At 38.4% G+C, this 13,774-nt stretch overlaps 1 protein-coding gene across 2 annotated transcripts in view; it reads right to left on the bottom strand.

Annotated features, from left to right (window-relative positions):
- Nucleotides 1-13,774, bottom strand: part of RRM2B (ribonucleotide reductase regulatory TP53 inducible subunit M2B) — a 39,862-nt gene that overhangs the window by 21,249 nt on the left and 4,839 nt on the right. For both annotated transcript variants that reach the window (XM_019710964.2, XM_074316280.1), the window contains exon 2: nucleotides 9,248-9,403. In XM_019710964.2, the coding sequence (XP_019566523.2) occupies nucleotides 9,248-9,403 (156 nt within the window). The remainder of the gene's footprint in view (nucleotides 1-9,247; nucleotides 9,404-13,774) is intronic.

Genomic DNA, 13,774 nt, shown 5'->3' with positions numbered 1-13,774 from the left:
TGCTAAATATAATATAACAAAGATGTTAACAATATAACAATACAATATAACAAAGTTGGGTAAGTGGGTAAAATTAACAATACAGTGGTACCTTGGTTTTCGAATGTAATCCATCGGGAGACCATTCGAGTCCTGAAACATTCGAAAACCAAGGCACGGTTTCCCCATAGAAAGTAATGCAAAACAGATTAATCCGTTCCAGACCTTTAAAATCAACCCCTAAAACTGCAAATTTAGCATGAATTTTACTATCTAATAATAACATAGATCCATAAAATTGATGGTGTTCATAAACCGAAATGTTCATCAACGGAGATGTTTGAAAACCACAGTACCATTGTAAAAGCTTCAAAAATTGGTTCTTCCAATTTCTAGTGCAAATCTCCCCCATTCTGTGTAAAATAATAGTTTACATTTATTTGGTACTAAGTGCCAAGTAACATTTTAAACATCTCATTAATCACAATAATGAGATTCATCTCATTAATCCTCATAACAACCCAATGAATCAGGTACTATTAGCCCAATATGCCAATAAGGACACACAGAGAGGTTAAGCAACTTTCTCACTTCCACAGCGCGTAAGTGGCAGAGCCAGGATTTACACCTAGGCAATCTGGCTCCATAGCCTGCATTCTTAACAGCATGCATTTACATGTATAGAATCAATTTTATGAAAAATAGATAGACATATATATAGGCCCAAATAGATACATGTACGTATATAAATAAACACACGCACACACACACACACACACACACACCATGAGTGCTATGCAGATATCATCCATCATATTCAAAGACAAAGACAATGGGAAGTGCCAGTCAAAATGGCAGAGAAGGTAAATGCTGTACTCGCCTCCTCCCATGACCACATCAAAATTACAACTAAATTATAGAATAATCAACTTGGAAAACCATCTGAAGACTAGCTAAATAGAAGTCCTATAACTAAGGATATAAACAAGAAGCCACATCGACACTGGTAAGAGGGTGGAGACATGAAATGGGCTGGTCCCACACTCACATGTGGTGGTTGAGAATCAGGAGAGATATCTCAGCTGCAGAGGACCCCCCTGAGGAGCGAAGTGTCCCAATCCCACACCAAATTCCCCAGTCCAGAGCACCAGTGCCGGAAAGAATGAGTCCCCACATCTCGCTGTGAAAATCAGTGGGGATTCTGTCAGTCAGGGTGGGATTGAGGGTTGCTGGAAACCCAGGCATACTCTAAAGGGACCATGCACAGACTCATTTGCTTGCAGGCACTCACACTAGGCTCCAGTGGAGGGACAGTGGCTCAGGGGGTGCCAGAGACATACAGATAGAAACTGAGTTGTGTGGCTTCAGGGCAAGGGCTGATGGGACAGCCACCATTGTCTCTATGTTAAATCTTTCTCTCACACAGCCTGCAGACAGGCTTCATTTTTCCTATGTTGAATCTACTAAATCTGAATCTGCAGTAGCCTGGTAAACACCACTCATCCCACCCTGATGACTCCCTGAGATCCTGTCCCACCCAACTCGTGTACGACCTGAGGCTCTTTCAGTCGTGGGTAGCTGGCCTCAGACCCACACCACCAAAGGGTCTTTCAGTGGCATGCAGCCAGCCTGGGCCCAAACTGCAGTCTCTCAAAAAACTCTCCAAGGTCTGCAGGTCCCAGGCAGGCAGCAGCTAGCCACGCAGCTATGCCCTGTGCCTTCTGCTGAGTAGCCCCTTGCTTGGCACTACTGCCAACCCTGAATCTGCATTAATCTCATGAACACCACTCATCCCACCCACATGACTCCCTGAGATCCTGCCTCTGTCAACTCAAATACTGCCAGAGGCAATTTTAGCAGCTGAACCTTACAGGAAGCCAGCAGGTAACTGCAGGCCTTGGGGTGTTCTGTGCCTTTTGCTGAGCGGCTCCAGACCCAATATTGGGGACAGCAGGCCTGGATTCACAGCATGGCATCTCCCACATGCCTTCAGGTCAGCACAGATAGCTACCAACCACAGATTACTTTGTATCTCCTACCAGGTAGCCCTAGGCCAGTCATAGGCAATGGCTGACCTTGACCTGTCCAGAGCCTCTCTGAAAAGACCTCAGAACCAACACAACTGGTGGCTGGCTTCACACCACAATAGAGCACCACCCAATTAGCTCCACAAGTGGCACAACCAAAAGGTTGTTGTGGCAGGACCAAGGAATGGGTGAATCCCATTCCATGGGGTCAGCCTTTGCACACAGCTCAAACACTGTGGTTATGGCCAATCCTCACAGCCAGTCAGCCTGAGAGTCAATCCTACCTACTGACTTGCCAACAGCAAACCAAGTCTCAACAACAACAGAAGGGCATACACAACCCACACAAGGGACATGCCTGGAGCACCCAGATCCAGTAATCAGGAGACTGTGCAACTGGGTGACACGGGTCACCTACTACATAAGGCAACCTGGCCAATACTGGGAGACATAGCAGATCTACATCATACATAGAAGCAAAGACAGTGAAGCAACCAAAATGAGAAGACAAAAAAAACATACCCCAAATGAAAGAATAGGAGAAACCTCCAGGAAAACAACTGAATGAAATGAAGGCAAGAAATCTACAAAATACAGAGTTCAAAACATTGATTATAAGGACGTTCAAGGAACTTAGGGGAAGAGTAGATGAACTTCAACAAATGGGAACTTCAACAAAGAAACAGTAAACATAAAAAAAGACACAGAAACCATAAAAAGAACCAGTCAGAAATAAAGAATACAATAACTGAAATGAAGACTACATAAGAGGAAATCAACAGCAGATTAGATGAAGCAGAAGATCAAATCAGTGATTTGGAAAACAAGGTTGCATAAAACGCCCAATAAAAACAGCAATAAATAAATAAACAAATAAAGTTTAAGAGACATTTGGGACAACATCAAGCAAACAATTTTCACACCATAGGCGTACCAGAAGGAGAAGAGAGACAGCAATGGATTGAGATCCTATTTGACGAAATAATAACTGAAAACTTCCTTAACCTGGTGAAGGAAATAGACATACAAGTCCAAAAAGCACAGAGTCCCAAATAATTTGAACCAAAAGAGGCCAACACCAAGACAAAGAGAGAATCTTAAAAGCAGCAAGAAAGAGGCAGTTAGTTCACTACAGGGGAGCTCCCATAAGATTGTCAGCTGATTTCTCAACAGAAACATTACAGGCCAGAAGGAATTGACACAAAATATTCAAAATGATTAAAAGCAAGGAACTATAACCAAGATTTCTGTATCCAGCAAGGCTATCATTTAAAACTGAAAGAGAGATAAAGAGCTTCCCAGACAAGAAAAAGCTAAAGGAATTTATCACCAATCAAATCAGTTTTACAGGAAGAGTTAAAGGGACTTCTTTAAGAAGAAGGGGGTAAAGGGAGGGAAGATCAGAAATAAGAATAATAAAACGGCAATAACTACATACCTATCAATAATTACTTTAAATGTGAATGGATTAAACGCTCCAATCAAAAGACATAGGGTGGATAAGAAAACAAGACTCAAATACACATGCTTTTCAAATCAAAAGACACAGACAGACTGAAAGTGATGGAAAAAGATATTTCATGGAAATCGAAACAACAACAAAAAAAAATCTGGAGTAGCAATACTTATGTCAGACAAAATAGACTTTACAACAAAGGCTATAGCAAGAGACAAAGGACATTTAATAATGAAAAAGGAATAATTCCACTAAGAGGATATAAATCCTTGTAAACATTTATGCACCCAAAATAAGAGCACCTAAACATAGAAACAAATATTGACAAACATAAAGTGAGAAATCAACAGTAACACAGTCAAAGTAGGGGACTGTAACACCCCACTGACATCAATGGCTAGATCTTCCAGATAGAAAATCAATATAGAAACAGCAGCCTTAAATGACACATTAGACCAGATGTATTTAATTGATATTTTCAGAGCATTTTACCCCAAAGCAGCAGAATATACACTCTTTTCAAATGCACATGGAACATTTTCCACATGCTAGGCCACAAAACAAGTCTCGGGGCCGGCCCGGTGGCTCAGGCGGTTAGAGCTCCGCGCTCCTAACTCTGAAGGCTGCTGGTTCGATTCCCACATGAGCCAGTGGGCTCTCAACCACAAGGTTGCCAGTTCAATTCCTCGAGTCCCGCAAGGGATAGTGGGCTCTGCCCCCTGCAACTAAGATTGAACACGGCACCTTGAGCTGAGCTGCCTCCTGGATGGCTCAGTTGTTGGTTGGAGCGCGGGCTCTCAACGACAAGGTTGCCAGTTCAATTCCTCGACTCCCGCAAGGGATGGTGGGCAGTGCCCCCTGCAACTAAAATTGAACATGGCACCTTAAGCTGAACTGCCGCTGAGCTCCCGGATGGCTCAGTTGGTTGGAGCATGTCCTCTCAACCACAAGGTTGCCGGTTCGACTCCCACAAGGGATGGTGGGCTGTGCCCCCTGAAACTAGCAACGGCAACTGGACCTGGAGCTGAGCTGCGCCCTCCACAACTAAGACTGAAAGAACAACAACTTGAAGCTGAACAGAACCCTCCACAACTAAGATTGAAAGGACACCAACTTGACTTGGAGAAAAGTCCTGAAAGTGCACACTGTTCCCCAATAAAGTCCTATTCCCCTTCCCCAATAAAATCTTTAAAAAAAAAAAAAAAAAAAAAAAAAAAACAAGTCTCAATAAACTTAAGAAGACTTAAAGCACAACAAGCATCTTCTCTGACCACAGTGGTGTGAAAATGGAACTCAATTACGCACACAAAATAAATGAAAAACACACAAACACATGAAGACTAAATAACATGCTACTAAATAATGAATGGATCGATGACATCAAGGGAGAAATCAAAAGATAGCTTGAGACAAATTAAAATGAAAACACAATGACCCCAAATCTATGGGACATAGCGAAAGCAGTCTTAAGAGGGAAATTCATAGCAATATAGGCCTACCTCAAGAAACAAGAAAAATCTCAAATAAACAATCAAACCGTGAACCTAAAGGAACTAGGAAAAGAAAAACAAAGCCCAAAGTGAATTGAAGGAATTAAATAATAAAGATTAGAGTGGAAATAAATGAGAATCTAAAAAGCAATACAAAAGATCAATGAAACCAAGAGCTGGTTCTTTGAAAAGATAAACAAAATTGATAAACCTTTAACCAGACTCATCAAGAAAAAGAGAGGACCCAAATAAATAAAATCAAAAATGAAAGAGAAGTGACAACTGACACCACAGAAATACAAAGATTATAAGAAAATATTACAAACAATTATATGCCAACAATTTGGACAATGTGGAAGAAATGATAAATTTCTAGAAACACACAATCTTCCAAGATTGAATCAACAAGAAACATAAAATCTAAACAGACCTATTACTACTAATGAAATCACATCAGTAACAAAAAAACTCCCAAAAAACAAACGTTTTGAACTGCATGACTTCGCAGGTGAATTTTACCAAACATTTAAAGAAGAATTAATACCTATCCTTCTCAAACTATTCCAAAAAGTTCAAGAGGAGAGAAAGCTCCCAAGCTCATTCTACTAGGCCAGCATTACCCTGATCCCAAAACCAGACAAAGACATTACAAAAAAAAGAAAATTATAGGCCGATATCCCTCATGAACATAAATACAAAAATCCTCAACAAAATATTAGTAAACCAAACTCAGCCATACATTAAAAAGATCATACACCATGATCAAGTGGGATTTATTCCTGGGATGTAAGGTTGTTTCAATATCCATAAATTAACATGATATACCACATAAACAAAATGAAGGGTAAAAATCATATAATATCAAAAGATGCAGAAAAAGCATCTGACAAAATACAGTATCCGCTTATGATAAAAACTCATCGAAGTGGGAATGGAGGGAACATACCTCCAAATAATAAAGGCCATTATGACAAACCCACAGCTAACATTATATACAACAGGGAAAAGCCAAAAGTGTATTCCTTATGATCAGGAACAAGACAAGGATATCCACTTTCCCCACTTTATTCTGGATAGTACTGGAAATCTTAGCCACAGTAATCAGCCAAGAAAAAGAATTAAAAGGCATCCAAATTGGAAAGAAAAAAGTAAAACTCTCATTATTTGCAAATGACATGATACCATACAGAGAGAACCTGAAAGAGTCCACCAAAAAACTATTAGAACTGATCAATGAATTCAGTAAAGTAGCAGAATACAAAATTAATATTCAGAAATCAGTTGCATTTTTATACACCAATAATGAACTATCAGAAAGAGAAATTAAGAAAACAATTCCATTTACAATCGCATCAAAAAAATACCTAGGAATAAATTTAACCAAGGTGGTAAAAGACCTATACTTGGAAAACTGTAAGACAGTGAAGAAAGAAACTAAAGAAGATACAAGTAAGTGGAAACATATATCATGCTCGTGGATAGGAAGAATTAACATTATTAAAATGTCCATACTATCCAAAGCAATCTATAGATTCAATGCAATCCCTATCAAAATACCAATGGCATTTTTTCACAGAACTAGAACAAGTAATCCTAGTTTATAGGGAACTACAACAGACCACAAATAGCCAAAACAATCTAGAGAAAAAACCAAGATGGAGTATCATTCTACCTGATATCAAACTATACTACAAGGCTATAGTAACCAAAGCAGCATGGTACTCGCATAAAAACAGAATAGAGAGCCCAGAAATAAACCCACACCTATGTGGTCAATTAATCTATGACAAAGGAAGCAAGAATATACAATGAGGTAAAGACAATCTATTCAGTAAATGATGTTGGGAAAACTGGACAGATACATGGAAGAAAATGAAACTAGACCACTTTCTTATGCCATATACAAGCATAAACTCAAAATGAATTAAAGATTTAAATGTAACACCTGAAACCATAAAACTCCTAGAAGAAAACATAGGCAGTAAACTCTCTGATATTGCTCTTAGTAATACTTTTTTCTGATACATGTCCTTGGGCAATGGAAACGAAAGAAAAAATAAAGAAATGGGACTATATCAAACTAAAAAGTTTTTGCACAGTAAAGGAAACCATCACCAAAACAAAAAGATGACCTACTGATTGGTAGAAGATATTCTCCAATGACACATCAGATAATGGGTTAATATCCAAAACTTATAAAAAACTCATGTAACTCAACACCAAAAAAACAAACAATCCAATTAAAATATGGGCAGAGGATCTGAATAGACATTTCTCCAAAGAGGGCATACAGATGGCCAACAGACATATGAACAGATGCTCAATGTCACTAATCAACAAAGAAATGCAATTAAAAACCACGAGATATCACCTCAATTATGACCCAGCAATTCTACTTCTACTTGTCCGAAGAAATCCAAAACACTAATTAAAGAAGATATATGCACCCCTATGTTCATTGCAGCACTATTTACAATAGCCAAGATATGGAAGCAACCTAAGTGCCCATCAATAGACAAGTGGATAAAGAAGATGTAGTACATTTATACAATGGAATATTACTGTGCCATAAAAAAGAATGGTATCTTACCATTTGCAACAACATGGATGGACCTAGAGGGTATTATGCTAAGTGAAATAATCAGACATAGAAAAACAAACACCATATGATTTCACTTATATATAGACTCTAAAAAACAAAATAAACAAAACAGAAACATACTCATAGATACAGAGAAACAACTGATGGTTGCCAGAGGAGGGGGGATTAGGAACCTGGGTAAAAAAGGTGAAGGGATTAAAAAATACAAATTGGTAGTTACAAAATAGTCACAGGGATGTAAAGTACAGCATAGGGAATATAGTCAATAATATTGTAATAACTATGTATAGTGCCAGGTGGGGACTAGACTTATCAGAGGGATCACTTCATAAATTATATAAATGTCTAACCACTATGCTGTACACCTGAGACTAACATAAAATAATATTGAATGTCAACTGCAATTGAAAAATAAAAAATAATAATAATAACTATAGCAGCAACAACAAAAATAAATAAAAAGCTAAAAAACAAAAAGTACAGCTTCCATACGTATACTTTGAGTTGTAGTCATTTCTGTGCCTACAGTTTTTACTTGTTTGCACAATCTCCTAATCATTTTGTTTCTCAACAGCCCATGCACAGAGTTATAGCTAAAGGTGTATAAACAAATACAGATGTAGATATATAACCATTTTCCTTACAAATTTACTTGTCTTTTAAGAACTGTTAGTACTTTCACTTTCCATATTTTTTGTTCAAACTAATTTGTTAATCTGTGAATTCCCATTCTTTTCTTTTTACTTTAAAATATTTTTGTTGTTATTGTTTGTGATGTTCATATTTCATTTAATGAATTGCTCACATACCCACTCTAAAATGTAAGGCATATAAGGGCAAGAAATTTTTCAGGTTTTCTAGTCTATCTGCAGTGCCTGAAATGGGGCGTGGTATCAAAAAATGCTCTTGAAAGCTAGAATTGGAAAATGCAATAAACACAATTACTCTATCCAAAATAAAAATTAAGTTAAAAAAGAAAAAAAGATGAAGACAATGGCTATTTGTGTGTTCAGTTAGACAACAGAGCAACAACCACTTGCACGACCAAACGTCCTTACCAAACCAGCAAGTATTTTCTAATTTGTTGTGTTCAACTCATTTCCTAGGTGGAAAATGCCACTCTGACAGAAAGCTTTCCATAGCTGTCCTGTGTGTTGGGGAAGCTGTGCCAGGTTGGAAGTGGCTAAGGGCAGGGCCAGACCGGGAGGAGCACAGAGAATGCCTGCTGGCAGCTCAGAAGCCAGCACATTGCAGGGGCGGTCAGACTCTTCCTGTGACAACAGCTCCTTCTGTATAATCAGATAAGTCTCTCAAGTGAAAGTGGGTTAAGGCTTTCACTTTCATTTTTTTGGCTATAGCTGCAGTTTTACTTACTCTGCTGACCATCAGTAAAGACCAGTTTCAATTGGTCACAGCAAACCAAAAGTCCATTTACAAATAGAAAATGTCCTAAAATATATTGGAAATAAAAATCTGGCAGCCTGAGATGCCATTTTTTATAGCAGGAAACATGTTTATAGACAGCAGTCTAAACACCAAAAACATTGGCAAACACTGTAATTTAATCTCGGTAGTTTCAAATAGTATCTTATACAATGGATTTTATTCACTGTATCTCACAAGTTAAAATGTTTCAGTGTCCCGTAACAGGTGCACTAGAGAACATGCGTGTTGATAAGGTGATGCCACTTACCTCTTCTGCTGTCCAGAAGGACGCCTGTGCCTGTTTATACATTTTCCAAATGTCAGGGTACTGGATTGGAAAGATGACAAATCGGCGAGAACTCTTTCTTAGGAGCGGCTCTTCATCTGACTTCGCTTCATTTTCGTTGGTATCTGAAGATAACCGCTTTGAAAAATAAAGCACAAACACCTCCTTTGGGTAGACATTTCTTCTTTACTCATATCTAAATACACACCTGGGGGAGTTAGGGAAACGGCACACGAGAAGTATGGGAGCCAGTCTGCTTGGGTGGAATCCTTACTGCTACCTGGTAGCTGGTGAATTATGTGAGCGCAGCAAGCTGCTTACCTTCTCTAAGCCTTGGTTTTCTCATCAATAAAATAATGCCTCCCTCATGGATAATCATCAAATTAGTTTTGATGATTACAAGTCCTTTAAACAGTCCGGTGAATAACAAGCAAAGAATAAAATTGTCATCAATGCTATTTTGAGGATAAGCAGAAAACTAGACCCATAAAGGTCACAGTGGGCAAATTTCTAAGTTTGTGAACAAAAAGTCTCTTCAGTTCCCTCTCAGAGATAGAGTGCTGGCATAAACAGGATACTGCTATAAGCAATTTCTTTTATTTTAATGCTTTCTTTTCTAATCTTAACTGAATTACAATACTTAGCTGAAAACTCTTTACCAACAACCTATCAACCTTTGTTCGTTTGAAGCTTATCACATACCACTTTGTTATTGCTATTTACATGTTAACTTGACTGCATATGGTCTCACTGTGCTGTCTTAAAGTTTTGTGGAATAAAGTGAGAAACACATACCTGTACTTGGAAACACGACGGCACTCGAACAGAGGGCAGGCCACATATGTTTTAAATAGTCAGGGAGACTATCAGAAGCGTGTGCATGAGAATGAGGATATACAAAGCAGAAACAGGCTAAAACGTGTAAATCAAGATGATTATGTTTCGATTCTGGACGCCTAACTCAAACTGTCTCTGTGTCTCCTGTGCCAGGCCTGTCCCTTGTGTTCCTGCATCCCTACTGTCGCCTCCACTGAGCCTCAATCCTTCGGATACCTCTCCGAATCCAGTGTGCTACCGCGGAGGAGGCCAGCTGAGAGAAAGGCCACAGTCAAAGCGGGAGGCCACACAGATACAGGCGGGACCTGCGCACGTCACACATGCTCCCCCTGCAGCACAGACGGTCTTATTTTGAAAGTGTGGGCCTCCCCAGATAGAGCACTGGGGCCCCGGAGCATAGAAACCAGCTTTTATTTATTGTGATGTCCCCAGAGTATTGTGTCAAACGTAATGCCAAGAGCATTAGGTAAGTAAGTGAAGGAGCTGTTGATTGTTCTTTATCCTGTGCTCAGATTACGGGATCCCTTTAGAATTTTTTAATTTAACATAAGACCATAATATAGCAGTGAAAAAACCTAATGACCACTCAAATCAAGCCTTCTCTGAGTGCCCCCACCTTTCTCTCACACCCCCCAACACCCCAAAGGCCTGGGTTAAGTCCCTAATATAGCACATCACTCACTGTAACTTAATTCCCTGATATTTGTCTACAGTCGCCTCTAGACTATGCTTGTTGAGAGTAAAAACCATCTTTACTCTTGTGGAATCCCTAGAGCCTAGCCTAGTGCGAGGCACGTAGTTGTTACTCATTCCAAAAATATTTGAGCAAGTTTTTTAAGTGGAAATGGTCAAGTGTTTGTGTTGCCATTGAGGGCTTGTGATCTCAGAAGAACCGTAAGATACGGAGACACTGCAGTGCTAGGCTCTGGAACAGGCGGTATACATAACATAAGGGCAGGCAGGTCCTCTGGGTCTGTCAGAGGCTGCTTTGGAGCCGTCATCACATAGATGCTTTATATACACTATTCCACATAATTTGTAGAATAACTTTGACAAACAGTAATATTATTTCCATTTTACAGATGGGGAAGCTAAGTCTCAAAGGATGTAAATAACATCCCCAGGATCCCACAACTAGTAAGTGGCAGAACAAGATTAGAAATGAGATATGTCTAAACTCAAAGCCCTGCCTTAAGCTACACCTCTGTACGTGTGGAGAGCAGCTAGAGTAGGGCCAGCCTACATCTAAAATCCAGAATTCAAAACAGTGAGATGAACTAAGGCTAAAGAGAGTATATATTACTATCTCCTGCTAAACAAAGTTAATTTAACCAATGGTAGTGATGGAACCAGTGACTGGGGGAGGAAACCACCAAATTAGATTCTACAGAAAAGTAAGAAAAATAATTCCTTTGTAAATAAAGTTGAAGGAACCAACATGATTTGGAGCTGGTGAAGGACAGCCAAACTAATAAGGTTTAAAGCAGTGATTTTTAACAGGTACAGTGTCACAATTTACAGGGTAATACTTTCTCAAAATGCATTAGCCTTCTCTTTTACCAGGTTAAAATCATTGTATGTAATGAAATCATGAAGTACGTTGTTGATGGGCATGTTTCCCAGGTGAATGATGAGACAATCAAAGTAAGACTGAAAATCAGCATTTTGGAAATTGCTAAACTTTCAGCAGAACTTGAGGTGAACCAAATGACCATATTTCATTTCAAACTGTTCATTATAGTACAAAATTGTGTTCACTTACAATAAGTGTACAGTATTATTCACGTTTTCAGGCAAGTCATTTAATCTGAGCATCATCATCTATAAATTAAAGATAATAGTTGCCATACTTATTTCAAAGGAATGTTAGAAAGATCAGAGGAGCTAATATAAATAAAAGCACTTTGTATACTCTCAAGTGCTACACACTTTTTAAATTCTTATTTTGTTATTATTGACTGTTGGGATGTTTCTGGATGGCCTGTTAAAGGTTGTCCCTATATTCAAAGAACTGATAAAAGAACTATTATAGTGGTTAGATATTTGATAAATCAGTATCTTCTATGACTGTTCTCAGGGACCTTTCATTTATGAAATAATTAGAGAACTTCTGGAAAGGCTTATGAAAAAAAGGGGTATCCAACTTTAAAGCGCAGTTGAAAAGGTAGAGGTCTGCAGTCAACAGATATGTCAAACTTGTCTTGGCCCACCTTGTTCTTCCTTTGGTTCTTCTAGATTGTGCTTTTCTCATCATATGTAGCATTATGACATAATTCTGCATTTTTGTTTATTTATCATTTTTAATTATATTTTGTCACTGGGGTACAGGTACATATTCAGAGCTGGAATTCTTTACCGTCACTATATTTGCTATGTGGGCCATACTGAAAGTTGGGGAGGACATCATAAGCAGTAACCCTTTTGCACCAAGAAGCCTGGCCCTGAATGGAGTCTTTAAATGCTGACAAATAACTGATCAATGTCAGGATCTGTAAAAACTGCTGACGACTTCAACCTTTAAATTAGAATGAAAATCACATTTGTACATATATTCTTCCTGTTCCATCCTGAGAAGAGGCTGGATTAGGAGGATAGTATGAAAGATTTTTGCAATGTGGAGAGGGGGCTTAACCAACATAAACCTTTGAACTGCGCTAGAGATGACATATTGCTTATTTTCACAATGCTTAGAAAAATCCACACCCAGTTTAATGCAATGTCAAGAGGGTTATACATCCCAAAGCTCTAGTCTCTCCAGGGTATCCTCTGTGGACCTGGGTTAGGAACCTATATTTTAGAAGAGAAAACAATGTAAAAAAGACATGTGATACTGTTAAAGAACGGGAAGTACTTTCTAAGTCCTGACTTTATGGTATGTGGGAACAATGGAAGGAGATGGAATCAGAAAGAAGGCAGAGAACACCTCCCAATGACTTTTCCAGATGTGTCCTGTAGAACTCTTTGGTCCCTCTAATGCCACAAACATTAGATTAAAACTTCAGTTTTAAATGTGTTTTTAACCTTTTAAAATAGTAATAAAGGGGCGGCCAGTTGGTTCAGTTGGTTAGAGTGCAGTGCTCATAACACCAACATCACCGGTTCGATTCCCACATGAGCCAGTGAGCTGCGCCCTCCACAATTAGAATGAAAACAACGGCTTGACTTGGAACTCATGGGTCCTGGAAAAACACACTGTTCCCGGTTCCCCAATAATTTCTTTTTTTAAATAAAATAAAATAGTAATAAAAATAAAATAACAGAAATGTTTTATACTGTACAGAAAGGAAACCACCAATGTATGAATTTGTGTTTCCAAGTTGTTTTTCTTTCCTTTTTTCTTTTTTGGATGACACTAGATGAAAGTTTCTCTAGCTATCTCTGCTTAACTGAAGAATATAATGAGAATGAAAGAGGCAGTTAAAAACAAAAACAAGAAACAAACAAACAAAAAACCTGTAACTATTTGTATGTATTTTTCAGGAATAAACCAAGATTTATTTTTTTCAAAACCAAACAAAAAAGGAAAAAACAATAATACAGTAGAAGCACTATTATTTGAAGTGATCCAAACTGGTAATTGCAAATTGGCTACAGTAAGGAATCATAAGAAAATGATAAACTATTGTATTTAACTTAAAACATAATTTACATTTATTTACTAATCTTTTGCTA

This window comes from Rhinolophus sinicus, linkage group LG12, assembly GCF_036562045.2.
Source record: "Rhinolophus sinicus isolate RSC01 linkage group LG12, ASM3656204v1, whole genome shotgun sequence".
Taxonomy (NCBI): domain Eukaryota; kingdom Metazoa; phylum Chordata; class Mammalia; order Chiroptera; family Rhinolophidae; genus Rhinolophus; species Rhinolophus sinicus.
The sequence above is the reverse complement of the archived record's forward strand: the minus strand, read 5'-3'. Positions and strand labels throughout refer to the sequence as shown.